The sequence below is a fragment of the Oncorhynchus gorbuscha genome, linkage group LG15 (genome assembly GCF_021184085.1).
Source record: "Oncorhynchus gorbuscha isolate QuinsamMale2020 ecotype Even-year linkage group LG15, OgorEven_v1.0, whole genome shotgun sequence".
NCBI classification, from domain to species: Eukaryota; Metazoa; Chordata; class Actinopteri; order Salmoniformes; family Salmonidae; genus Oncorhynchus; species Oncorhynchus gorbuscha.
In genome coordinates this window covers 20,441,188-20,469,169 of record NC_060187.1, presented here as the reverse complement: position 1 = coordinate 20,469,169, position 27,982 = coordinate 20,441,188, and the positions used below count along the sequence as shown (strand labels likewise).

Below are 27,982 nucleotides of genomic sequence, written 5' to 3'. Positions count from 1 at the left end.
CTCTCTGAGGTCACAGGTTCACTTCCTTTCTGTCAGATACAGGAACATGTTGGTTCTACTCCAATCTGTGTGACCAATCACGTGTCACTCTCTGTTTGTCTCTGATCTAGCAGTGATTTGTTTAACCTCTCCCCCCTCTCTCTCCATCTCCCTCTCTCTCCTTCTCTCTCCCTTTCTCTCTATCTCTCTCTCCATCTCCCTCTCTCTCTCTCTCTCTCTCTCTCCCTTTCTCTCTATCTCTTTCTCCCTCCCCCTCTCCATCTCTCTCTCTCCATCTCTCTCTCCCCTCTCTCTCTCATCTCCTCTCTCTCTCTCTCTCTCTCTCTCTCTCTCTCTCTCTCTCTCCTCTCTCTCTCTCTCCCCATCCTCTCTCTCTCCATCTCTCTCTCTCTCCATCTCTCTCCCCATCCTCTCTCTCCCCATCTCTCCCCTCTCTCTCTCTCTCTCTCTCTCTCTCTCTCTCTCTCTCTCTCTCTCTCTCTCTCTCTCTCTCTCTCTCTCTCTCTCTCTCTCTCTCTCTCTCTCTCTCTCACTCACTCACTCAGGCTATGTGGCTGATGCTTCAGCAGGAGGAGCCAGAGGACCTTGTCATAGCGACGGGGGAGGTCCATAGTGTCAGGGAGTTTGTGGAGAAGTCCTTCAAACATGTGGGCAAGACCATTGTGTGAGTATATTCACACATACACACATGCATGCACACACATACTCACAACACACACATCAATCGTCAGAGATGTACGAAGTCAGACATACACACCCATCTGCGAATGTAAGATGTTGTAGTACAGGTAGATTCACACCATCTTGTAGTACAGGTAGATCATTCAGACAGAGATGTTGTAGTACAGGTAGATCATTCAGACAGAGATGTTGTAGTACAGGCAGATCATTCTTACAGAGATGTTGTAGTACAGTCGATCATTCAGACAGATCATTCTTACAGAGATGTTGTAGTACATGTCGATCATTCAGACAGAGATGTTGTAGTACAGGTAGATCATTCTTACAGAGATGTTGTAGTACAGGTAGATCATTCAGACAGAGATGTTGTAGTACAGGCAGATCATTCAGACAGAGATGTTGTAGTACAGGTAGATCATTCAGACAGAGATGTTGTAGTACAAGCAGATCAGTCAGACAGAGATGTTGTAGTACAGGTAGATCATTCTTACAGAGATGTTGTAGTACATGTAGATCATTCAGCCAGAGATGTTGTAGTACAGGTAGATCATTCAGACAGAGATGTTGTAGTACAAGCAGATCATTCAGCCAGAGATGTTGTAGTACAGGCAGATCATTCAGCCAGAGATGTTGTAGTACAGGTAGATCATTCAGACAGAGATGTTGTAGATCATTCAGACAGAGATGTTGTAGTATGGGCAGATCATTCAGACAGAGATGTTGTAGTACAGGTAGATCATTCAGACAGAGATGTTGTCGTACAGGTAGATCATTCAGACAGAGATGTTGTAGTACAGGTAGATCATTCTTACAGAGATGTTGTAGTACATGTAGATCATTCAGACAGAGATGTTGTAGTACAGGTAGATCATTCAGACAGAGATGTTGTAGTACAGGTAGGTAGATCATTCAGCCAGAGATGTTGCAGTACAGGTAGATCATTCAGCCAGAGATGTTGTAGTACAGGTAGATCATTCAGACAGAGATGTTGTCGTACAGGTAGATCATTCAGACAGAGATGTTGTAGTACAGGTAGATAATTCTTACAGAGATGTTGTAGTACATGTAGATCATTCAGACAGAGATGTTGTAGTACAGGTAGATAATTCAAACAGAGATGTTGTAGTACAGGTAGGTAGATCATTCAGCCAGAGATGTTGCAGTACAGGTAGATCATTCAGCCAGAGATGTTGTAGTACAGGCAGATCATTCAGCCAGAGATGTTGTAGTACATGTAGATCATTCAGCCAGAGATGTTGTAGTACATGTAGATCATTCAGAGAGAGATGTTGTCGTACAGGTAGATCATTCAGACAGAGATGTTGTAGTACAGGCAGATCATTCTTACAGAGATGTTGTAGTACATGTAGATCATTCAGACAGAGATGTTCTAGTACAGGTAGATCATTCAGGCAGAGATGTTGTAGTACAGGTAGATCATTCAGACAGAGATGTTGTAGTACAAGCAGATCATTTAGACGGAGACGTTGTGATACAGGCTGGTCATTCAGACAGATGTCCATGACATGTTTTGTCTGCTACAGACACCGAAACGAAGGAAGGAGGAAGAAGGAAATATAAAATCTAAAGAGTGATAGAGGGGGAAGAAGAGGTAGACCCCAGGACAGCTGTGGTTTATGAGTTGCCCTTCACTCAATTTACTGATGAACATCTCCCTTTCTCTCTCACTCTCTCTCTTTCTCTCCCTCCATTCCTCTTTCTGTCCCTCCATTCCTCTCTCTCTTTGTCTCCCTCCATTCCTCTTTCTGTCCCTCCATTCCTCTCTCTCTTTGTCTCCCTCCATTCCTCTTTCTGTCCTTCCATCCCTCCATTCCTCTTTCTGTCCCTCCATTCCTCTCTCTCTTTGTCTCCCTCCATTCCTCTTTCTGTCCCTCCATTCCTCTCTCTCTTTGTCTCCCTCCATTCCTCTTTCTGTCCCTCCATTCCTCTCTCTCTTTGTCTCCCTCCATTCCTCTTTCTGTCCCTCCATACCTCTCTCTCTTTGTCTCCCTCCATTCCTCTTTCTGTCCCTCCATTCCTCTCTCTCTTTCTCTCCCTCCATTCCTCTCTCTAATTGTCTCCCTCCATTCCTCTCTCTCTTTGTCTCCCTCCATGCCTCTTTCCGTCCCTCCATTCCTCTCTCTCTTTGTCTCCCTCCATTCCTCTTTCTGTCCTTCCATTCCTCTCTCTGTCTTTGTCTCCCTCCATTCCTCTTTCTGTCCCTCCATTCCTCTCTCTCTTTGTCTCCCTCCATTCCTCTTTCTGTCCCTCCATTCCTCTCTCTCTTTCTCTCCCTCCATTCCTCTCTCTCTTTGTCTCCCTCCATTCCTCTCTCTCTTTGTCTCCCTCCATTCCTCTTTCTGTCCCTCCATTCCTCTCTCTCTTTCTCTCCCTCCATTCCTCTCTCTCTTTGTCTCCCTCCATTCCTCTCTCTCTTTGTCGCCCTCCATTCCTCTTTCTGTCCCTCCATTCCTCTCTCTCTTTGTCTCCCTCCATTCCTCTCTCTCTTTGTCTCCCTCCATTCCTCTCTCTCTTTGTCTCCCTCCATTCCTCTTTCTGTCCCTCCATTCCTCTCTCTCTTTGTCTCCCTCCATTCCTCATTCCTCTCTCTTTGTCTCCCTCCATTCTCTCTCTCTTTGTCTCCCTCCATTCCTCTTTCTGTCATTCCATTCCTCTCTCTCTTTGTCTCCCTCCATTCCTATTTCTGTCCCTCCATTCCTCTCTCTCTTTGTCTCCCTCCATTCCTCTTTCTGTCTCTCCATTCCTCTCTCTCTCCATTTCTCTCTCTCCATTCCTCTCTCTTTGTCTCCCTCCATTCCTCCCCCTCTCTTTCTGTCTCTCCATTCCTCCCCTCTCTTTCTCTCTCTCCATTCCTCCCCCTCTCTTTCTCTCTCTCCATTCCTCCCCCTCTCTTTCTCTCTCTCCATTCCCCCCCTCTCTTTCTCTCCCTCCATTCCTCTTTCTGTCCCTCCATTCCTCTCTCTCCATTTCTTTCTCTCTCCATTCCTCCCCCTCTCTTCTCTCTCTCTCCATTTCCTCCCCCTCCTCTTTCTCTCTCTCCATTCCTCCCCCCTTTCTCTCCTCCTCCATTCCTCCCACTCTCTTTCTCTCCCTCCATTCCCTCCCCTCTCATTCTCTCTCCCTCCATTCCTCCCCCTCTCTTTCTCTCTCTCCATTCCTCCCCCTCTCTCTCCCTCCATTTCTCTCCCTCCATTCCTCCCCCTCCTCTTTCTCTCCCTCCATTCCTCTTTGTCCCCTCTCTTTGTCTCCCTCCATTCCTCCCCCTCTCTTTCTCTCTCTCCATTCCTCCCCCTCTCTTTCTCTCCCTCCATTCCTCCCCCCTCTCTTTCTCTCTCTCCATTCCTCCCCCTCTCTTTCTCTCTCTCCATTCCTCCCCCTCTCTTTCTGTCCCTCCATTCCTCCCCCTCTCTTTCTCTCTCTCCATTCCTCCCCCTCTCTTTCTCTCTCTCCATTCCTCCCCCTCTCGTTCTCTCTCTCCATTCCTCCCCCTCTCTTTCTGTCCCTCCATTCCTTCAACTCTCTTTCTCTCTCTCCATTCCTCCTCCCTCTCTTTCTCTCTCTCTCCATTCCTCCCCTCTCTTTCTCTCCATTCCTCCCCCTCTCTTTCTCTCTCTATACTCCTCCCCCCTCTCTTTCTCTCCCTCCATTCCTCTTTCTGTCCCTCCATTCATTCCTCCCACTCTCTCTCTCTCCATTTCTTTCTCTCCCTCCATTCCTCTCTCTCTTTGTCTCCCTCCATTCCTCCCCCTCCCTTTCTCTCTCTCTATTCCTCTCCCCTCTCTTTCTCTCTCTCCATTCCGTCCCCTCCTCTTTCTCTCCCTCCATTCCTCCCCTCCCTTTCTGTCCCTCCATTCCTCCCCCTCTCTTTCTCTCTCTCCATTCCTCCCCCTCTCTTTCTCTCTCTCCATTCCCCCCCTCTCTTTCTCTCCCTCCATTCCTCTTTCTGTCCCTCCATTCCTCTCTCTCTTTCTCTCTCTCCATTCCTCCCCCTCTCTTTCTCTCTCTCCATTCCTCCCCCCCTCTCATTTTCTCTCCCTCCATTCCTCCCCCTCTCTTTCTCTCTCTCCATTCCTCCCACTCTCTTTCTCTCCCTCCATTCCTCCCCTCTCTTTCTCTCCCTCCATTCCTCCCCTCTCTTTCTCTCCCTCCATTCCTCCCCCCTCTCTTTCTCTCCCTCCATTCCTCCCCCTCTCTTTCTCTCCCTCCATTCCTCCCCCTCTCTTTCTCTCCCTCCATTCCTTTCCCTCTATTTCTCTCCCTCCATTCCTCCCCCTCTCTTTCTCTCCCTCCATTCCTCCCCCTCTCTTTCTCTCCCTCCATTCCTCTCCCCTCTTTCTCTCCCTCCATCTCTCCCCTCTCTCTCAATCTTCATTTCTCTCCCTCCATTACTCCTCTTCCTCTTTCTCTGTCTCAATCTGTCTCTCCAGGTGGGAGGGGAAAGATGAGAACGAGGTTGGTCGTTGCCAGGAGACAGGGGTGATTCATGTGAAGGTGGACTCCAAGTACTACCGTCCTACTGAAGTGGTGAGTCGTGTGTGTGTGTGTGCGTGTGGGTGCGTGCGTGCGTGTTGGGGGATGATGAAGTGGTAATGCACCAACCTGACCTGTCTCACTTTTAGGGTCCTTCTATAGATCAGGCAAATGCCTCCGACAGCTCAGTTTAAAACAACAGGTACAGCTGAGCTGTCTGATGGGGTGTGTGACTTTGTTTCAGTCCATCTACGGGTCTTTGGTGATGTTACAGACAGAGAAATGCAGGGAGTGAATAGTATGGGATGTTTGTATCATGCTCATAGCCTGATATTCCCTTTAATAAATGACTGAAGGTTGTTATTCTTTCAACACATGATTTCTTTCTTTCAACAAAGAATTATAATATCAGTGTTTACTGTTCTGCTTTCCGGGGATTGTTTGTGGGACCATATAGTTATCAGCCTTAACATGATCAGTAGACATCTGTAGGTCCAGCTCCCCCTCTCTCTTATTGTGTTGCTTTCTTAACAGCTGGAAATAGCTGGTTGTCTTCTCTGAAGGTATTGAATATCCTGTCAATACATGCTGAAAGTCAAGTCATATTGAGACACGCAACACTCTACGGTTGTGGTCTTATTACATGTGTACTGTGAGTTAGATTTATTCCTTATTTTATTGGTCAGTTTGTGGCAGGTCTGTCTGTGTTGAGTGAAGAACCGTCTCAGAGTCTGTAAGATGAACTGTTTTGAGAGAGAGAGCGAGGGGGAGGGTGATATCCAAAAGAGGGGAGAGCTAGACATGGAGATAAAGAGATCCCTCTGTCATCACTGTGCCCTGGGGGGGTCCGGGGGTTCCCCTGGGGGAGGGTGTAGCATTGCCCCAGGGTGTTTGGGACAGGATTAGGGTAGTGTTTAAACTGCAGGGCCCTCTGAACTATGAGATGGCCCTGGAGGATTAGGACCCAGCTGAGTGATGCTGCAGGATTATAGAGGAGTCACTGGTGACTGATGGATGGGACTTCCACACACACCTGGGGATGAAGTACTCTGTCTGGGGAGAGAAAGTAGATGCCGGAGGGAACCACTGTCTGTCCTCTCTCTTATAGACTGGAGATGAAATAGGAGCAGGACGTTTAGTTAGTTATGGATGTAAAATAGACTGGTTGAACTGGGTAGAGAAAGTTTACACTTGGACACATGATCACGGAGATCCAGGGGGGTGAGGAGAGGAAGAGAGGGGAATTGTACAGTTTGAGGATTCTTGATTATTTGCACTCTTGCTCTCTTGCTCTCCTTGTCTCTGTGGGTGTCTTTTCACTCTCTCTCCCTCCCCTCAGTAACTCCAGGTGAAAGCAGGCAGGTTATAAGAATATTTAAAGAGAAAGAGGAGAGAATGAGGAGCATTTAGCCTCTGACCCCTGAGACAGGAAGTGTGTTTGACACTGCTCATGCGGCTTAGCATTGTTCCCCTGTTCAACTGGAAGTACCTGTCATCGTGTGTGTGTGTGTGTGTGTGTGTGTGTGTGTGTGTGTGTGTGTGTGTGTGTGTGTGTGTGTGTGTGTGTGTGTGTGTGTGTGTGTGTGTGTGTGTGTGTGTGTGTGTGTGTGTGTGTGTGTGTGTGTGTGTGTGTGTGTGTGTGTGTGTGTGTGTGTGTGCATGCGTGTGTGTGCATGCGTGTGTCAAGGGTCAGGATACAATACTCAGTCAAACAAGAATGTGATTGAAAAAGTGACTAGCACAGCTAAATTATTCACACCACTTGACTTTTTCCATATTTTGTTGTGTTACAGCCTGAATTTAAAATGTATTAATTTAGATTTTGTGTCACTTGGCTAAAACACAATACCCCATAATGTCAACGTGGAATAATGTTTTTAGACATTTTTACCAATTAATTAAAAATTAAAAGCTGAAATGTCTTGAGTCAATAAATAAATAAAATCAAATCAAATTTATTTATATAGCCCTTCGTACATCAGCTGATATCTCAAAGTGCTGTACAGAAACCCAGCCTAAAACCCCAAACAGCAAACAATGCAGGTGTAAAAGCACGGTGGCTAGGAAAAACTCCCTAGAAAGGCCAAAACCTAGGAAGAAACCTAGAGAGGAACCGGGCTATGTGGGGTGGCCAGTCCTCTTCTGGCTGTGCCGGGTGGAGATTATAACAGAACATGACCAAGATGTTCAAATGTTCATAAATGACCAGCATGGTCGACTAATAATAAGGCAGAACAGTTGAAACTGGAGCAGCAGCACAGTCAGGTGGACTGGGGACAGCAAGGAGCCATCATGTCAGGTAGTCCTGGGGCACGGTCCTAGGGCTCAGGTCCTCCGAGAGAGAGAAAGAAAGAGAGAATTAGAGAGAGCATATGTGGGGTGGCCAGTCCTCTTCTGGCTGTGCCGGGTGGAGATTATAACAGAACGTGGCCAAGATGTTCAAATGTTCATAAATGACCAGCATGGTTGAATAATAGTAAGGCAGAACAGTTGAAACTGGAGCAGCAGCATGGCCAGGTGGACTGGGGACAGCAAGGAGTCATCATGTCAGGTAGTCCTGGGACATGGTCCTAGGGCCCAGGCCAGTTGAAACTGGAGGGCAGCATGGCCAGGTGGACTGGGGACAGCAAGGAGTCATCATCTCAGGTAGTCCTGGGGCAAGGTCCTAGTGCTCAGGTCCTCCGAGAGAGAGAAAGAAAGAGAGAAGGAGAGAATTAGAAAATGCACACTTAGATTCACACAGGACACCGAATAGGACAGGAGAAGTACTCAAGATATAACAAACTGACCCTAGCCCCACGACACATAAACTACTGCAGCATAAATACTGGAGGCTGAGACAGGGGGGGTCAGGAGACACTGTGGCCCCATCCGAGGACACCCCCGGACCGGGCCAAACAGGAAGGATATAACCCCACCCACTTTGCCAAAGCACAGCCCCCATACCACTAGGGGGATATCTTCAACCACCAACTTACCATCCTGAGACAAGGCCGAGTATAGCCCACAAAGATCTCCACCACGGTACAACCCAAGGGGGGGGGGCGCCAACCCAGACAGGCCGACCACAACAGTGAATCAACCCACCCAGGTGACGCACCCCCCCCCCCTCCCCAGGGACGGCATGAGAGAGCCCCAGCAAGCCAGTGACTCAGCCCCCGTAACAGGGTTAGAGGCAGAGAATCCCAGTGGAAAGAGGGGAACCGACCAGGCAGAGACAGCAAGGGCGGTTCGTTGCTCCAGAGCCTTTCCGTTCACCTTCCCACTCCTGGGCCAGACTACACTCAATCATATGACCCACTGAAGAGATGAGTCTTCAGTAAAGACTTAAAGGTTGAGACCGAGTTTGCGTCTCTGACATGGGTAGGCAGACCGTTCCATAAAAATGGAGCTCTATAGGAGAAAGCCCTGCCTCCAGCTGTTTGCTTAGAAATTCTAGGGACGATTAGGAGGCCTGTGTCTTGTGACCGTAGCGTACGTGTGGGTATGTGTAGGTAAATCAGAGAGGTAGGTAGGAGCAAGCCCATGTAATGCTTTGTAGGTTAGCAGTAAAATCTTGAAATCAGCCCTTGCTTTGACAGGAAGCCAGTGTAGAGAGGCTAGCACTGGAGTAATATGATCAAATTTTTTGGTTCTAGTCAGGATTCTAGCAGCCGTATTTAGCACTAACTGAAGTTTATTTAGTGCTTTATCCGGGTAGCCGGAAAATAGAGCATTGCAGTAGTCTAACCTAGAAGTGACAAAAGCATGGATTAATTTTTCTGCATCATTTTTGGACAGAAAGTTTCTGATTTTTGCAATGTTACGTAGATGGAAAAAAGCTGTCCTCGAAATGGTCTTGATATGTTCTTCAAAAGAGAGATCAGGGTCCAGAGTAACGCCGAGGTCCTTCACAGTTTTATTTGAGACGACTGTACAACCATTAAGATTAATTGTCAGATTCAACAGAAGATCTCTTTGTTTCTTGGGACCTAGAACAAGCATCTCTGTTTTGTCCAAGTTTAATAGTAGAACGTTTGCAGCCATCCACTTCCTTATGTCTGAAACACATGCTTCTAGCGAGGGCAATTTTGGGGCTTCACCATGTTTCATTGAAATGTACAGCTGTGTGTCATCCGCATAGCAGTGAAAGTTTACATTATGTTTTCGAATAACATCCCCAAGAGGTAAAATATATAGTGAAAACAATAGTGGTCCTAAAACAGAACCTTGAGGAACACCGAAATTTACAGTTGATTTGTCAGAGGACAAACCATTCACAGAGACAAACTGATATCTTTCCGACAGATAAGACGTAAACCAGGCCAGAACATGTCCGTGTAGACCAATTTGGGTTTCCAATCTCTCCAAAAGAATGTGGTGATCGATGGTATCAAAAGCAGCACTAAGGTCTAGGAGCACGAGGACAGATGCAGAGCCTCGGTCCGATGCCATTAAAATGTCATTTACCACCTTCACAAGTGCCGTCTCAGTGCTATGATGGGGTCTAAAACCAGACTGAAGCATTTCGTATACATTGTTTGTCTTCAGGAAGGCAGTGAGTTGCTGCGCAACAGCCTTCTCTAAAATTTTTGAGAGGAATGGAAGATTCGATATAGGCCGATAGTTTTTCATATTTTCTGGGTCAAGGTTTGGCTTTTTCAAGAGAGGCTTTATTACTGCCACTTTTAGTGAGTTTGGTACACATCCCGTGGATAGAGAGCCGTTTATTATGTTCAACATAGGAGGGCCAAGCACAGGAAGCAGCTCTTTCAGTAGTTTAGTTGGAATAGGGTCCAGTATACAGCTTGAAGGTTTAGAGGCCATGATTATTTTCATCATTGTGTCAAGAGATATAGTACTAAAACACTTGAGCGTCTCTCTTGATCCTAGGTCCTGGCAGAGTTGTGCAGACTCAGGACAACTGAGGTTTGGAGGAATACGCAGGTTTAAAGAGGAGTCCGTAATTTGCTTTCTAATAATCATAATCTTTTCCTCAAAGAAGTTCATGAATTTATCACTGCTAAAGTGAAAGTCATCCTCTCTTGGGGAATGCTGCTTTTTAGTTTATCCTTGCCACAGTATCAAAAAGGAATTTCGGATTGTTCTTATTTTCCTCAATTAAGTTAGAAAAATAGGATGATCGAGCAGCAGTAAGGGCTCTTCGGTACTGCACGGTACCGTCCTTCCAAGCTAGTCGGAAGAATTCCAGTTTGGTGTGGCGCCATTTCCGTTCCAATTTTCTGGAAGCTTGCTTCAGAGCTCGGGTATTTTCTGTGTACCAGGGAACTAGTTTCTTATGAGACATTTTTTTAGTTTTTAGGGGTGCAACTGCATCTAGGGTATTGCGCAAGGTTAAATTGAGATCCTCAGTTAGGTGGTTAACGGATTTTTGTCCTCTGGCGTCCTTGGGTAGGCAGAGGGAGTCTGGAAGGGCATCAAGGAATCTTTGTGTTGTCTGTGAATTTATAGCACAACTTTTGATGTTCCTTGGTTGGGGTCTGAGCATATTATTTGTTGCAATTGCAAACGTAATAAAATGGTGGTCCGATAGTCCAGGATTATGAGGAAAAACATTAAGATCCACAACATTTATTCCATGGGACAAAACTAGGTCCAGCGTATGACTGTGACAGTGAGTGGGTCCAGAGACATGTTGGACAAAACACACTGAGTCGATGATGGCTCCGAAAGCATTTTGGAGTGGGTCTGTGGACTTTTCCATGTGAATATTAAAGTCACCAAAGATTAGAATATTATCTGCTATGACTACAAGGTCCGATAGGGAGAAACGCTGTATATGGCCCAGGAGGCCTGTAAACAGTAGCTATAAAAAGGGATTGAGTAGGCTGCAGATTTCATGACTAGAAGCTCAAAAGATGAAAACGTCATTTTTTTTTTTGTAAATTGAAATTTGCTATCGTAAATGTTAGCAACACCTCCTTTGCGGGATGCACGGGGGATATGGTCACTAGTGTAGCCAGGAGGTGAGGCCTCATTTAACACAGTAAATTCATCAGGCTTAAGCCATGTTTCAGTCAGGCCAATCACATCAAGATTATGATTAGTGATTAGTTCATTGACTATAATTGCCTTTGAAGTAAGGGATATAACATTAAGTAGCCCTATTTTGAGATGTGAGGTATCATGATCTCTTTCAGTAATGACAGGAATGGAGGTGGTCTTTATCCTAGTGAGATTGCTAAGGCGAACACCGCCATGTTTAGTTTTGCCCAACCTAGGTCGAGGCACAGACACGGTCTCAATGGTGATAGCTGAGCTGACTACACTGACTATGCTAGTGGCAGACTCCACTATGCTGGCAGGCTGGCTAATAGCCTGCTGCACTATTTAATTGTGGAGCTAGAGGAGTTAGAGCCCTGTCTATGTTGGCAGATAAGATGAGAGCACCCCTCCAGCTAGGATGGAGTCCGTCACTCCTCAGCAGGTCAGGCTTGGTCCTGTTTGTGGGTGAGTCCCAGAAAGAGGGCCAATTATGTACAAATTCTATCTTTTGGGAGGGGCAGAAAACAGTTTTCAACCAGCGATTGAATTGTGAGACTCTGCTCTAGAGCTCATCACTCCCCCTAACTGGGAGGGGGACAGAGACAATTACTCGATGCCGACACATCTTTCTAGCTGATATGCACGCAGAAGCTATGTTGTATTCAACCCCTTTGTTAAAGCAAGAATACATAAGTTCAGGAGTAAAAATGTGCTTAATAAGTCACAAAATAAGTACCTCATCTCTGTACCCCACACATACAATTATCTGTAAGTTCGAACAGTGAATTTCAGACACAGATTAAGCCATAAATACCAGGTATGTTTTCCTATGCCTCGCAAAGACAGGCACCTATTGGTAGATGGGTAAAAAATAATAATAAAGCAGACAATGAATATCCCTTTGAGCATGGTGAAGTTATTAATTACAATTTGGATGGTGTATCAATACACCCAGTCACAACAAAGATACAGGCGTCCTTCTTAACTCAGTTGCCTCAGAGGAAGGAAACCGCTTAGGGATTTTACCATGACGCCAATGGTGACTTTAAAACAGTTACAGAGTTTAATGGCTGTGATGGGAGAAAACTGAGGATGGATCAACAATATTGTAGTTACTCCACAATATTAACCCAAATGACAGAGGGAAAAGAAGGAAGCCTGTACAGAATACAAATATTCCAAAACATGCATCCTGTTTGCAATAAGGCACTAAACTAAACCTGCAAAAAATCTGGCAAAGAAATTAACTTTATGTCCTGAATACAAAGCGGTATGTTTAGGTCATATCCAACACATCACTGAGTACCAGTCTTCATATTTTCAAGCATGGTGGTGGCTGCATCATGTTATGGCTATGGTTGTCATCGGCAAAGACAAGGTATTGTTTTGGAATAAAATAAATTGAATAGAGCTAAGCACAGCAAACTCCTAGAGGAAAACGTGGTTGTCTGTTTTCCAACAGACACTGGGAGATTAATTCACCTTTCTGTGGGACAATAACCTAAAACACAAAGCCAAATATACTCTGGAGTTGCTTACCAAGATGACATTGAATGTTCATGAGAGGCCTAGTTACAGTTTTGACATAAATCGTCTTAAAAATGTATGGCAAGACTTTGAATGTGAATTATAATTGAATTATAATTTGAATGTGAATTATAATTCACTTTGACAGTGAATTATAAGTGAAATCATCTCTCTGTAAACAATTGTTGGAAAAATGACTTGTGTCATGCACAAAGTAGATGTCCTAACCGACTTGCCAAAACTATAGTTTGTTAACAAGAAATTTGTGGAGTGGTTGAAAAATGAGTTTTAATGACTCCAACCTAAATGTTTGTAAACTTCAGACTTCAACTGTATATATATTTCACTTATAATTGACTGTATCGCAATTCCAGTGGATCAGATTTTTACATACACTAAGTTGACTGTGCCTTTAAACAGCTTGGAAAATTCCAGAAGATTATGTCATGTCTTTAGAAGCTTCTGATTGGCTAATTGACATCAGTTGAGTCAATTGGAGGTGTACCTGTGGATGAATTTCAAGGCCTACCTTCAAGCTCAGTGCCTCTTTGCTTGACATCATGGGAAAATCGAAAGAAATCAGCCAAGACCTCATAAAAAGAATTGTAGACCTCCACAACTCTGGTTTATCCTTGGGAGCAATTTTCAAATGCCTGAAGGTACCACGTTCACCTGTACAAACAATAGTAGGCAAGTATAAACACCATGGGACCACTCAGCAAGCAAGAAGCCATATGCATATCCTATCTTCTGGGCCTGAGTAGACAGCAGTTTGACTTGGGCACGCTTTTCATCCAAAATTCCAAATGCTGCCCTCTACCCTAGAGAAGTTAATAAGAAATTTGTGGAGTGGTTGAAAAATGAGTTTTAATGACCAACCTAAGTATATGTAAACTATATGTAAACTTCTGACTTCAACTGTATACTGTATGTGAGTGTGTCTGTAACATATTTATATACTGTATGTGAGTGTGTCTGTAACATATTTATATACTGTATGTGAGTGTGTCTGTAACATATTTATATACTGTATATGAGTGTGTCTGTAACATATTTATATACTGTATATGAGTGTGTCTGTAACATATTTATATACTGTATGTGAGTGTGTCTGTGTGTCTGTAACATATTTATATACTGTACATGAGTGTGTCTGTAACATATTTATATACTGTATGTGAGTCTGTAACATATTTATATACTGTATGTGAGTGTGTCTGTGTGTCTGTAACATATTTATATACTGTATGTGAGTGTGTCTGTAACATATTTATATACTGTATATGAGTGTGTCTGTAACATATTTATATACTGTATGTGAGTGTGTCTGTGTGTCTGTAACATATTTATATACTGTATGTGAGTGTGTCTGTAACATATTTATATACTGTACATGAGTGTGTCTGTAACATATTTATATACTGTATGTGAGTCTGTAACATATTTATATACTGTACATGAGTGTGTCTGTAACATATTTATATACTGTATGTGAGTGTGTCTGTGTGTCTGTAACATATTTATATACTGTATGTGAGTGTGTCTGGAACATATTTATTTACTGTATGTGAGTGTGTCTGTAACATATTTATATACTGTATGTGAGTGTGTCTGTAACATATTTACATTTACATTTACATTTAAGTGTGTCTTATGACTTAAAATATTTATATACTGTATGTGAGTGTGTCTGCAACATATTTATATACTGTATGTGAGTGTGTCTGTAACATATTTATATACTGTATGTGAGTGTGTCTGTGTGTCTGTAACATATTTATATACTGTATATGAGTGTGTCTGTAACATATTTATATACTGTATGTGAGTGTGTCTGTAACATATTTATATACTGTATATGAGTGTGTCTGTAACATATTTATATACTGTATGTGAGTGTGTCTGTAACATATTTATATACTGTATATGAGTGTGTCTGTGTGTCTGTAACATATTTATATACTGTATATGAGTGTGTCTGTAACATATTTATATACTGTATGTGAGTGTGTCTGTAACATATTTATATACTGTATGTGAGTGTGTCTGTGTGTCTGTAACATATTTATATACTGTATGTGAGTGTGTCTGTAACATATTTATATACTGTATGTGAGTGTGTCTGTGTGTCTGTAACATATTTATATACTGTATATGAGTGTGTCTGTAACATATTTATATACTGTATATGAGTGTGTCTGTGTGTCTGTAACATATTTATATACTGTATGTGAGTGTGTCTGTAACATATTTATATACTGTATGAGTGTGTCTGTAACATATTTATATACTGTATGTGAGTGTGTCTGTAACATATTTATATACTGTATGTGAGTGTGTCTGTAACATATTTATATACTGTATGTGAGTGTGTCTGCAACATATTTATATACTGTATGTGAGTGTGTCTGCAACATATTTATATACTGTATGTGAGTGTGTCTGTAACATATTTATATACTGTATATGAGTGTGTCTGTAACATATTTATATACTGTATGTGAGTGTGTCTGTAACATATTTATATACTGTATGTGAGTGTGTCTGGAACATATTTATTTACTGTATGTGAGTGTGTCTGTAACATATTTATATACTGTATGTGAGTGTGTCTGTAACATATTTACATTTACATTTAAGTCATTTAGCAGACGCTCTTATCCAGAGCGACTTACAAATATTTATATACTGTATGTGAGTGTGTCTGCAACATATTTATATACTGTATGTGAGTGTGTCTGTAACATATTTATATACTGTATGTGAGTGTGTCTGTGTGTCTGTAACATATTTATATACTGTATATGAGTGTGTCTGTAACATATTTATATACTGTATGTGAGTGTGTCTGTAACATATTTATATACTGTATATGCGTGTGTCTGTAACATATTTATATACTGTATGTGAGTGTGTCTGTAACATATTTATATACTGTATATGAGTGTGTCTGTGTGTCTGTAACATATTTATATACTGTATATGAGTGTGTCTGTAACATATTTATATACTGTATGTGAGTGTGTCTGTAACATATTTATATACTGTATGTGAGTGTGTCTGTGTGTCTGTAACATATTTATATACTGTATGTGAGTGTGTCTGTAACATATTTATATACTGTATGTGAGTGTGTCTGTGTGTCTGTAACATATTTATATACTGTATATGAGTGTGTCTGTAACATATTTATATACTGTATATGAGTGTGTCTGTGTGTCTGTAACATATTTATATACTGTATGTGAGTGTGTCTGTAACATATTTATATACTGTATGTGAGTGTGTCTGTGTGTCTGTAACATATTTATATACTGTATATGAGTGTGTCTGTAACATATTTATATACTGTATATGAGTGTGTCTGTGTGTCTGTAACATATTTATATACTGTATGTGAGTGTGTCTGTAACATATTTATATACTGTATATGAGTGTGTCTGTAACATATTTATATACTGTATGTGAGTGTGTCTGTAACATATTTATATACTGTATGTGAGTGTGTCTGTAACATATTTATATACTGTATGTGAGTGTGTCTGTGTGTCTGTAACATATTTATATACTGTATATGAGTGTGTCTGTAACATATTTATATACTGTATGTGAGTGTGTCTGTAACATATGTATATACTGTATGTGAGTGTGTCTGTGTGTCTGTAACATATTTATATACTGTATATGAGTGTGTCTGTGTGTCTGTAACATATTTATATACTGTATATGAGTGTGTCTGTGTGTCTGTAACATATTTATATACTGTATGAGTGTGTCTGTAACATATTTATATACTGTATGTGAGTGTGTCTGTAACATATTTATATACTGTATATGAGTGTGTCTGTAACATATTTATATACTGTATGTGAGTGTGTCTGTGTGTCTGTAACATATTTATATACTGTATGTGAGTGTGTCTGTAACATATTTATATACTGTATATGAGTGTGTCTGTAACATATGTATATACTGTATATGAGTGTGTCTGTAACATATTTATATACTGTATGTGAGTGTGTCTGTAGCATATTTATATACTGTATATGAGTGTGTCTGTAACATATTTATATACTGTATGTGAGTGTGTCTGTAGCATATTTATATACTGTATATGAGTGTGTCTGTAACATATTTATATACTGTATGTGAGTGTGTCTGTAACATATTTATATACTGTATATGAGTGTGTCTGTAACATATTTATATACTGTATATGAGTGTGTCTGTAACATATTTATATACTGTATATGAGTGTGTCTGTAACATATTTATATACTGTATGTGAGTGTGTCTGTAACATATGTATATACTGTATGTGAGTGTGTCTGTAGCATATTTATATACTGTATATGAGTGTGTCTGTAACATATTTATATACTGTATGTGAGTGTGTCTGTAGCATATTTATATACTGTATATGAGTGTGTCTGTAACATATTTATATACTGTATGTGAGTGTGTCTGTAACATATTTATATACTGTATATGAGTGTGTCTGTAACATATTTATATACTGTATATGAGTGTGTCTGTAACATATTTATATACTGTATGTGAGTGTGTCTGTAACATATGTATATACTGTATGTGAGTGTGTCTGTAGCATATTTATATACTGTATATGAGTGTGTCTGTAACATATTTATATACTGTATGTGAGTGTGTCTGTAGCATATTTATATACTGTATGAGTGTGTCTGTAACATATTTATATACTGTATATGAGTGTGTCTGTAACATATTTATATACTGTATGTGAGTGTGTCTGTAACATATGTATATACTGTATGTGAGTGTGTCTGTAGCATATTTATATACTGTATATGAGTGTGTCTGTAACATATTTATATACTGTATGTGAGTGTGTCTGTAGCATATTTATATACTGTATATGAGTGTGTCTGTAACATATTTATATACTGTATGTGAGTGTGTCTGTAACATATGTATATACTGTATGTGAGTGTGTCTGTGTGTCTGTAACATATTTATATACTGTATATGAGTGTGTCTGTGTCTGTAACATATTTATATACTGTATATGAGTGTGTCTGTGTGTCTGTAACATATTTATATACTGTATGTGAGTGTGTCTGTAGCATATTTATATACTGTATGTGAGTGTGTCTGTAACATATTTATATACTGTATGTGAGTGTGTCTGTAACATATTTATATACTGTATATGAGTGTGTCTGTAACATATTTATATACTGTATATGAGTGTGTCTGTAACATATTTATATACTGTATGTGAGTGTGTCTGTAACATATTTATATACTGTATGTGAGTGTGTCTGTAACATATGTATATACTGTATGTGAGTGTGTCTGTGTGTCTGTAACATATTTATATACTGTATATGAGTGTGTCTGTGTGTCTGTAACATATTTATATACTGTATATGAGTGTGTCTGTGTGTCTGTAACATATTTATATACTGTATGTGAGTGTGTCTGTAGCATATTTATATACTGTATGTGAGTGTGTCTGTAACATATTTATATACTGTATGTGAGTGTGTCTGTAACATATTTATATACTGTATATGAGTGTGTCTGTAACATATTTATATACTGTATATGAGTGTGTCTGTAACATATTTATATACTGTATGTCAGTGTGTCTGTGTGTCTGTAACATATTTATATACTGTATGTGAGTGTGTCTGTAACATATTTATATACTGTATGTGAGTGTGTCCCCAGGCTGTGTGTTAATGTGTGTCTGACATGAGCTCATAATTGGTCTTTCCAGCCCCTCGGGACAGCGGAGGGGAGATGTAGATAAGGGGGAGTATGCACAGAGGGAGGGAGCAGGTGTGTTCTGGTCTGGTGGTGTTGTCGAGGGTGACTGATACATGTACCGTAGAGAGAATGCTGGCCCATGTTGTCTTCAATTCTTCCCACAATTGTGTTAAGTTGGCTGGATGTCTTTTGTGTGGTGGACTGTTCTTGATACACACAGGAAACTGTAGAGCGTGAAAAACCCAGCAACATTGCAGTTCTTGACATAAACCGGTACACCTGGCATTTACTACCAAACCCTGTTCAAATGAATTTACATTTTTTGTTTTGCCCATTCACCCTCTAAATGACATACGTACACAATCCATGTCTCAAGGCTTAAAAATCCTTCTTTAACCCATCTCCTCCGCTCCATCTACACTGATTGAAGTGGATTCACCTTGTCAGTCTGTCATGGAAAGAGCAGGTGTTCTTAATGTTTTGTATATTCAGTGTATATGTGAAATTGAAGGTAGTGTGGTTAGTTAGGGAGTATAGCCTAGCCCTTGATATTTGCTGATATGTCCATTTAAAACCGTAAAATGGTTAGAAGTCATTCTGTGTGGAATAAGAGAGAGTTTCTTTGTTTGGCTGTACATGTTTGTTGACTCTCAGTCAAACTGCCTGAACCATAAACTGTAGTCTACCCACTGCTATCTGTTCACCTTTAATTCAGGTGATGGAGCTGTCATTCACTCTGGGCTTTCTCCATCGCAGTACAAGACACAGCTAGTCCCAGTGGTTGGTTCAGGTTGAGCTCAGACAAACAGGCTAGAGTACAGGACAGCGTACAGGTGTTCAGGTGGGGTTTCTTTTTGTGCTCATCGCTTAATGGTTTATGTTTTATATTTCTGGTTGTCATGGAGATGGTATTTAAGTGGTGTGTGCTGTTTATTTCTGTTGGATGTGATTGTTAATGACAACTGTGATGAGGCCTCTGATGTGTGGACAGAGAATTGGAGGTTGGGGAAAGAAAGTCACAGCTGATGAGATTCTCACTTGTTTGTCTGCAGAAATGGAGATAAGGGAAGGTTTAGGGTTAGTTGGAATACTGTGAACATTGTGTCTGTATGAGTGTATCAAAAATAATTTGTGTGTGTGTGTTTGCGTGTGTGTGTTAATGCATCATATTTCCAGGTTCATGTGTCGCTGTGGGCATAAACTGCTGTGTGGTGATTGACAGCTCAGTTCTGTGGTTTGCCTCAAGGCCCTCAGGCAGATGGAGGAGGGATGAGGGGGGTGATTGACAGCTCAGTTCTGTGGTTTGCCTCAAGGCCCTCAGGCAGATGGAGGAGGGATGAGGGGGGTGATTGACAGCTCAGTTCTGTGGTTTGCCTCAAGGCCCTCAGGCAGATGGAGGAGGGATGAGGGGGGTGATTGACAGCTCAGTTCTGTGGTTTGCCTCAAGGCCCTCAGGCAGATGGAGGAGGGATGAGGGGGGTGATTGACAGCTCAGTTCTGTGGTTTGCCTCAAGGCCCTCAGGCAGATGGAGGAGGGATGAGGGGGGTGATTGACAGCTCAGTTCTGTGGTTTGCCTCAAGGCCCTCAGGCAGATGGAGGAGGGATGAGGGGGGTGATTGACAGCTCAGTTCTGTGGTTTGCCTCAAGGCCCTCAGGCAGATGGAGGAGGGATGAGGGGGGTGATTGACAGCTCAGTTCTGTGGTTTGCCTCAAGGCCCTCAGGCAGATGGAGGAGGGATGAGGGGGGTGATTGACAGCTCAGTTCTGTGGTTTGCCTCAAGGCCCTCAGGCAGATGGAGGAGGGATGAGGGGGGTGATGAATGGGAAGTTGTCTCCTTTTCTCTCTGTCTGTATTTTTCTACAATTCAATATCAATTGAAGGGCTTTGTTGGCATGGGAAACATATGGTTACATTGCCAAAGCAACTTAAATAGATAATAAACCAAAGTGAAATAAACAATACAAATGTGCAGTAAACATTACACTCACAAAGGTTCCCAAGGTATAAAGACATTTCAAATGTATTGTTATGTCTATATACAGTGTTGTAATGATGTGTAAATAGTTAAAGTATAAAAGGGAAAATAAATAAACATAAATATGGGTTGTATTTACAATGGTGTTTGTTCTTCACTGGTTGCCCTTTTGTTGTGGCAACAGGTCACAAATCTTGCTGCTGTGATTGCACACTAAAGCTCGACCGATTAATTGGAATGTAATTTCAAGTTTTCATAACAATCGGAAATTGGTATTTTTGGGCGCCGATTTGCCAATAAAAAAAAAAAAATGTATATATTTTTTTATATACCTTTATTTAACTAGACAAGTCAGTTAAGAACACATTCTTATTTTCAATGACGGCCTAGGAACGGTGGGTTAACTGCCTTGTTCAGAGGCAGCTTCGATGGTGGCTGTTGTCGTCCAGGGAGGAGCGAGGAGAGGGACGGAAGCTATACTGTTACACTGGCAATACCAAAGTGACTAAGAACATCCATTAGTCAAAGGTTAATGAAATACAAAATGGTATAGAGGGAAATAGTCCTATAATTCCTATAATAACTACAACCTAAAACTTCTTACCTGTGAATATTGAAGACTCATGTTAAAAGGAATCACCAGCTTTCATATGTTCTCATGTTCTGAGCAAGGAACTTAACCGTTAGTTTTCTTACATAGCACATATTGCACTTTTACTTTCTTCTCCAACACTTTGTTTTTGCATTATTTAAACAAAATTTAACATGTTTCATTATTTACTTGAGGCTAAATTGATTTTATTAATGTATTATATTAAGTTAAAATAAGTGTTCATTCAGTATTGTTGTAATTGTCATTATTATAAATAAATAAATATTGACCGATTAATCGGTATCGGCTTTTTTGGTCCTCCAATAATCGGTATTGGTATCGGCGTTGAAAAATCATAATCAGTCGACCTCTATTGCACACTGTGGTATTTCACCCAATAGATATGGGAGTTTATCAAAATTGGATTTGTTTTCTAATTCTTTGAGGTCTATGTAATCTGATGTAAATATGTGTCTCTAATATGGTTATACATTTAGCAGGAGGTTAGGAAGTGCAGCTCAGTTTCCACATTTTTATGTGGGCAGTGTGCACATAGCCTGTCTTCTCTTGAGAGCCAGGTCTGCCTATGGTGGCCTTTCTTAATAGCAAGGCTATGCTCACTGAGTCTCTACATAGTCAAAGCTTTCCTTAAAGTTTGCATCAGTCACAGTGGTCAGGTATTCTGCCACTGTGTACTCTCTGTTTAGGGCCAAATAGCATTCAAATCAAATCAAAATCTAATTGATTTGTCACATACACATGGTTAGCAGATGAAATGCTTGTGAGAAATGCTTGTGCTTCTAGTTCCGACAATGCAGTAATAACCAACGAGTAATCTAACCTAGCAATTCCAAAACTACTACCTTATACACACAAGTGTAAAGGGATAAAGAATATGTTCTAGTTTGCAATGGGTTTTTTTGTGAATTCATTCCAATGTGTCAAGTAATTATCTTTTTGTTTTCTCATGGCTTAGTTGGGTCTAATTATTTTGCTGTCCTGTGGCTCTGTTTGTGTTTGTGAACAGAGCCCCAGGAGCAGCTTGCTTAGGGGATTCTTCTCCAGGTTCATCTCTCTGTAGGTGATGGCTTTGTTATGGAAGGTTTGGGAATCACTTACTTTTAGGTGGTTGTAGAATTTAACTGCTCTTTTCTGGGATATTGGCCTAATTCTGCTCTGCGTGCGTTATTTTGGTGTTTTACCTTGTACACTGAGGATATTTTTTGCAGAATTCTGCATGCAGTCTCAATTTGGTGTTTGTCCCATTTTGTGAATTCTTGATTGGTTAGCGGACCCCAGACCTCACAAGCATAAAGGACAATGGGTTCCATAACTGATTCAAATATGTTTAGCCAAATCCTAATAATGTATGTCGAATTTTATGTTATTTTTGATGGCATAGAAGGCCCTTCTTGCCTTTTCGCTCATATCGTTCACAGCTTTGGGTAAATTACCTGTGGTGCTGATTTTTAGGCCGAGGTTGTCACGCCTTGGTCATTGTATTTTGTGTTTTTGTTATATGTTTGGGTAGGCCAGGGTGTGACATGGGTTTATATTTGTTGTATTCGTATTGGGGTTTGTATTATTTGGGATTGCGGCTGATTAGGGGTGTGTCTAGTTAGGCTTGGCTGCCTGGGGCGATTCTCAATCAGAGTCAGGTGCTTGTCGTTGTCTCTGATTGAGAACCGTATTTAGACAGCCTGACTTTCGCGTTGTATTTTGTGGGTGTTTGTTCCTGTCTTAGTGTTGTAGTCACCAGATAGGCTGTAATAGGTTTCATATTGGAAATACGTTTCGTTTGTTGTTTTCATATACAGTTATTTCATGTACCGCGATTATTTTCATTAAAGTCATGAGTAACCTACACGCTGCATTTCGGTCTGACTCTTCATTCAACAGACGAACGACGTTACAGAGGTACAGTTGAAGACGGAAGTTTACATACATTTAGGTTGGAGTCATTAAAACACGTTTTTCAACCACTCCACACATTTCTTGTTAACAAACTATAGTTTTGGCAAGTCAGTTAGGATGTCTACTTTGTGCATGTCACAAGTCATTTTTCCAACAATTGTTTACAGACAGATTATTTAACTTATAATTCACTGTATCAAAATTCCAGTGGGTCAGAAGTTTACATACACTAAGTTGACTGTGCCTTTAAACAGCTTGGAAAATTCCAGAAAATGATGCCATGGCATTAGAAGCTTATGATAGGCTAGTTGATATCATTTGAGTCCATTGGAGATGTACCTATGGATGTATTTCATGGCCTACCTTCAAACTCAGTGCCTCTTTGCTTGACACCATTGGAAAATCAAACGAAATCAGCCAAGACCTCAGAAAGAAATTGCAGAGATCCAAAAGTCTGGTTCATCCTTGGGAGAAATTTCCAAATGCCTGAAGGTACTACATTCATCTGTACAAACAATAGTACAAACAACAGTATGCTCATACCGCTCAGGAAGGAGACGTGTTCTGTCTCCTAGAGATGAACATACTTTGGTGCTAAAAGTGAAAATCAATCCCAGAACAACAGCAAAGGACCTTGTGAAGATACTGGAGGAAATGAGTACAAAAGTATCTATATGCACAGTAAATCTTGTCCTATATCGAGATAACCTGAAAGGCTGCTCAGCAAGGAAGAAGCCACTGCTTCAAAACTGCCATAAAAAAATCCAGACTACGGTTTGCAACTGTACATGGGGACAAAGCGGAAAAACAAAGTCAAGGTATTGGAGTGGCCATCTTAAAGCCCTGACCTCAATCCTATAAAAAATGTGTGGGCAGAACTGAAAGAGCGTGTGCGAGCAAGTAGGCCTACAGACCTGACTCAGTTACACCAGCTCTGTCAGGAGGAATGGGCCAAAATTCACCCAACTTATTGTGGGAAGCTTGTGGAAGGCTTCCCGAAACGTTTGACCCAAGTTAAACAATTTAGAGGCACTGCTATCAAATACTAAATGAGAGTATGTAAACTTCTGACCCACTGGGAATGTGATGAAAGAAATTACAGCTGAAATAAATCATTCTCTCTACTATTATTCTGACATTTCAAAATAAAGTGTTGATCCTAACTGGCCTTAAATGGTTAGCAGATGAAATGCTTGAGCATTTAAATGTATTTGGCTAAGGTGTATATAAACTTCAGACTTCAACTCTATGTTTAGTTTTTTTTGTGCTCTAGGGCAACGGTGTCTAGATTAAATTTGTATTTTTTGTCCTGGCAACTGTACCTTTTGAGATTTACTGTCAGAATCTGTGCAGATGATCTAGGTGCTGCTTTAGGTCCTCCTTGGTTAGAGACAGAAGCATCAGATCATCAGCAAACAGTAGACATTTGACTTCTAGTTGGGTGAGGCCGGGTGTTGCAGACTGTTCTCGTGCCCTTGCCAATTTGTTAATATATATATTGAAGAGGGTGGGGCCCAAACTGCATCCCTGTCTCACCCCACGGCCCTTTCTCTCTCTTTCCTCTATACCTGTTGCTTTGTTTCTAACTTCTCCTTTCCGTATCTCTTTCTCTCTGCTGGTGTCTCTACTGTCTGTCAGAATGATATGAGACAACAGTCAGGTAGACAGTGAGACAACAGTCAGGTAGACAGTGAGACTACAGTCAGGTAGACAGTGAGACGACAGTTAGGTAGACAGTGATGCAACAGTCAGGTAGCCAGTGATGCAACAGTCAGGTAGACAGTGAGACAACAGTTAGGTAGACAGTGAGACTACAGTTAGGTAGACAGTGAGACAACAGTTAGGTAGACAGTGAGACAACAGTTAGGTAGACAGTGAGACAACAGTCAGGTAGACAGTGATGCAACAGTCAGGTAGACAGTGATGCAACAGTCAGGTAGACAGTGATGCAACAGTCAGGTAGACAGTGAGACAACAGTTAGGTAGACAGTGAGACAACAGTCAGGTAGACAGTGATGCAACAGTCAGGTAGACAGTGATGCAACAGTCAGGTAGACAGTGAGAATACAGTCAGGTAGACAGTGAGACTACAGTCAGGTAGACAGTGATGCAACAGTCAGGTAGACAGTGAGACTACAGTCAGGTAGACAGTGAGACTACAGTCAGGTAGACAGTGAAACAACAGTCAGGTAGACAGTGAGACTACAGTCAGGTAGACAGTGAGACTACAGTCAGGTAGACAGTGAGACTACAGTCAGGTAGACAGTGAAACAACAGTCAGGTAGACAGTGAAACAACAGTCAGGTAGACAGTGAGAATACAGTCAGGTAGACAGTGAGACTACAGTCAGGTAGACAGTGAGACTACAGTCAGGTAGACAGTGAGACTACAGTCAGGTAGACAGTGAAACAACAGTCAGGTGAGTGAACAACAGTCAGGTAGACAGTGAGACTACAGTCAGGTAGACAGTGAGACTACAGTCAGGTAGACAGTGAGACTACAGTCAGGTAGACAGTGAGACTACAGGCAGGTAGACAGTGATGCAACAGTCAGGTGGACAGTGAGACGGTGGTTAGTTGAGCTTGGTTTGTTAGAGAGGGAGAGACAGATTAGTGTTTAATTGTGGATGACATTCTTTTATGGAAACCTCTCTAGTCTCTGTTTCTCATACCCGTTAAAGGGAGCGGTTTGACGCCTGCCCAAAAAAGATAATGTGATAAACAGCCTATCTATCTCTTTGTCTCTGAGCATTACCTTGTGTGTCACTGGGTTTGATTAACGACACATTGAATAGCGAGATGATTTAAGAGTTTCAAGTTATCGGATGAAGCCAAGAATGTATTTCTCAGAATGTTGGGGAATGAAACCTGTTTTGTGATGTCACTGATTTGATGATGTCATTGGGGTTGGCACAGGTATGAACAGGAGGTTATTCTTCTCTGCTGTCATTTGATTGACAGCTCTGGATTGGGCCAACAGTCACACAGTTCAGAGACTAAGGTGTTCCCACCATGAGTAATATGTACGTGAAAATTACAGTTCATCCAAGTCACGTACACACATTCCCTCCAACCCAACCCACCCACACATCATACAATACACAGCCTATTCACTGACCATTCATTCACTCATTGTAAGATATGGTCTTTGGCTTATCAACTAATTGAGAAATGTGTATCTCTTTGTGCCTTTAAGAACTCAGTCACAGAAATGCTCTCTAGACACCTGTATTTGTTACCCAATGTAATCATGTAATTTATGAACACTTTCACGGACACTAACACTAACTTTCCTTATAGGTACTGTACCTGATATTCTGTCAGATGTGTTGCTAACTGTCTAATATCAATGCTGACTGTTTGTACTAAATGCAGTGACCAATTAGGAAGAGGAAAGTCCTTTGTAACACACTCTCCTCTTTATTTACACTTCTAGATCTGTCCCCTCTCCTAATTTTTTACACTCCTAGATCTGTCCCTTCTCCTCATTTTTTACACTCCTAGATCTGTCCCTCTCCTCTTTATTTACACTCCTAGATCTGTCCCTCTCCTCTTTATTTACACTCCTAGATCTGTCCCATCTCCTCTTTATTTACACTCCTAGATCTGTCCCTATCCTCTTTATTTACACTCCTAGATCTGTCCCTCTCTTCTTTATTTACACTCCTAGATCTGTCCCTCTCCTCTTTATTTACACTCCTAGATCTGTCCCCTCTCCTCTTTATTTACACTCCTAGATCTGTCCCTCTCCTCTTTATTTACACTCCTAGATCTGTCCCTCTCCTCTTTATTTACACTCCTAGATCTGTCCCTCTCCTCTTTATTTACACTCCTAGATCTGTCCCCTCTCCTAATTATTTACACTCCTAGATCTGTCCCCTCTCCTCATTTTTTACACTCCTAGATCTGTCCCTCTCCTCTTTATTTACACTCCTAGATCTGTCCCTCTCCTCTTTATTTACACTCCTAGATCTGTCCCTCTCCTCTTTATTAAAACCTAGATCTGTCCCTCTAGCTCTTTATTTACACTCCTAGATCTGTCCCCTCTCCTCTTTATTTACACTCCTAAATCTGTCCCTACCTCTTTATTTACAAGCCTAGATCTGTCCCCTCTCCTAATTATTTACATACCTAGATCTGTCCCCTCTCCTCATTTTTTACACTCCTATATCTGTCCCTCTCCTCATACCTGTGAAAGTTTTATTTACACTCCTAGATCTACCCTCTCCTCTTTATTTACACTCCTAGATCTGTCCCTCTACCTCTTTATTTACACTCCTAGATCATCCCTCTCCTCTTTATTTACACTCCTAGATCTGTCCCTCTCCTCTTTATTTACACTCCTAGATCTGTCCCTCTACCTCTTTATTTACACTAAAGATCTGTACCTCTCCTCTTTATTTACACTCCTAGATCTGTCCCTCTGAAATAGTTTATTTACACTCCTAGATCTACCTGTGAAATAGTTTAATTACACTCCTAGATCTGTCCCCTCTCCTCTTTATTTACACTCCTAGATCTGTCCCTCTCCTCTTTATTTACACTCCTAGATCTGTCCCTCTCCTCTTTATTTACACTCCTAGATCTGTCCCCTCTCCTCATTTTTTACACTCCTAGATCGGACCTGCTCCTCTTTGCATGGACAGAGAGATAAAACCTAGTAGGAAGAATAAACTACACATAGCTAAAGAGACGGGTTGGGAGAACATAACCATGGCATAAATGGAATAGTTGGGTTCGCAAACATGTGAAATAGTTTGAAGTAAAGCATACATACCTGTGAGCGTTTGAAGTAAAGCATACATACCTGTGAGCGTTTGAAGTAAAGCATACATACCTGTGAAATAGTTTGAAGTAAAGCATACATACCTGTGAAATATTTTGAACTAAAGCATACATACCTGTGAAATAGTTTGAAGTAAAGCATACATACCTGTGAAATAGTTTGAAGTAAAGCATACATACCTGTGAGCGTTTGAAATAAAGCATACATACCTGTGAAATAGTTTGAAGTAAAGCATACATACCTGTGAGCGTTTGAAGTAAAGCATACATACCTGTGAGC

At 41.3% G+C, this 27,982-nt stretch overlaps 1 protein-coding gene across 1 annotated transcript in view; it reads left to right on the top strand.

Moving 5' to 3' along the window:
- Window positions 1-513: 513 nt before the first annotated feature.
- Window positions 514-27,982, top strand: part of LOC123996728 (GDP-mannose 4,6 dehydratase-like) — a 78,507-nt gene continuing 51,038 nt past the window's right edge. The window contains exons 1-2 of the mRNA XM_046300363.1: window positions 514-664; window positions 5,130-5,226. Coding sequence (XP_046156319.1) covers window positions 549-664; window positions 5,130-5,226 — 213 coding nt within the window. The 5' untranslated portion in view covers window positions 514-548. The remainder of the gene's footprint in view (window positions 665-5,129; window positions 5,227-27,982) is intronic.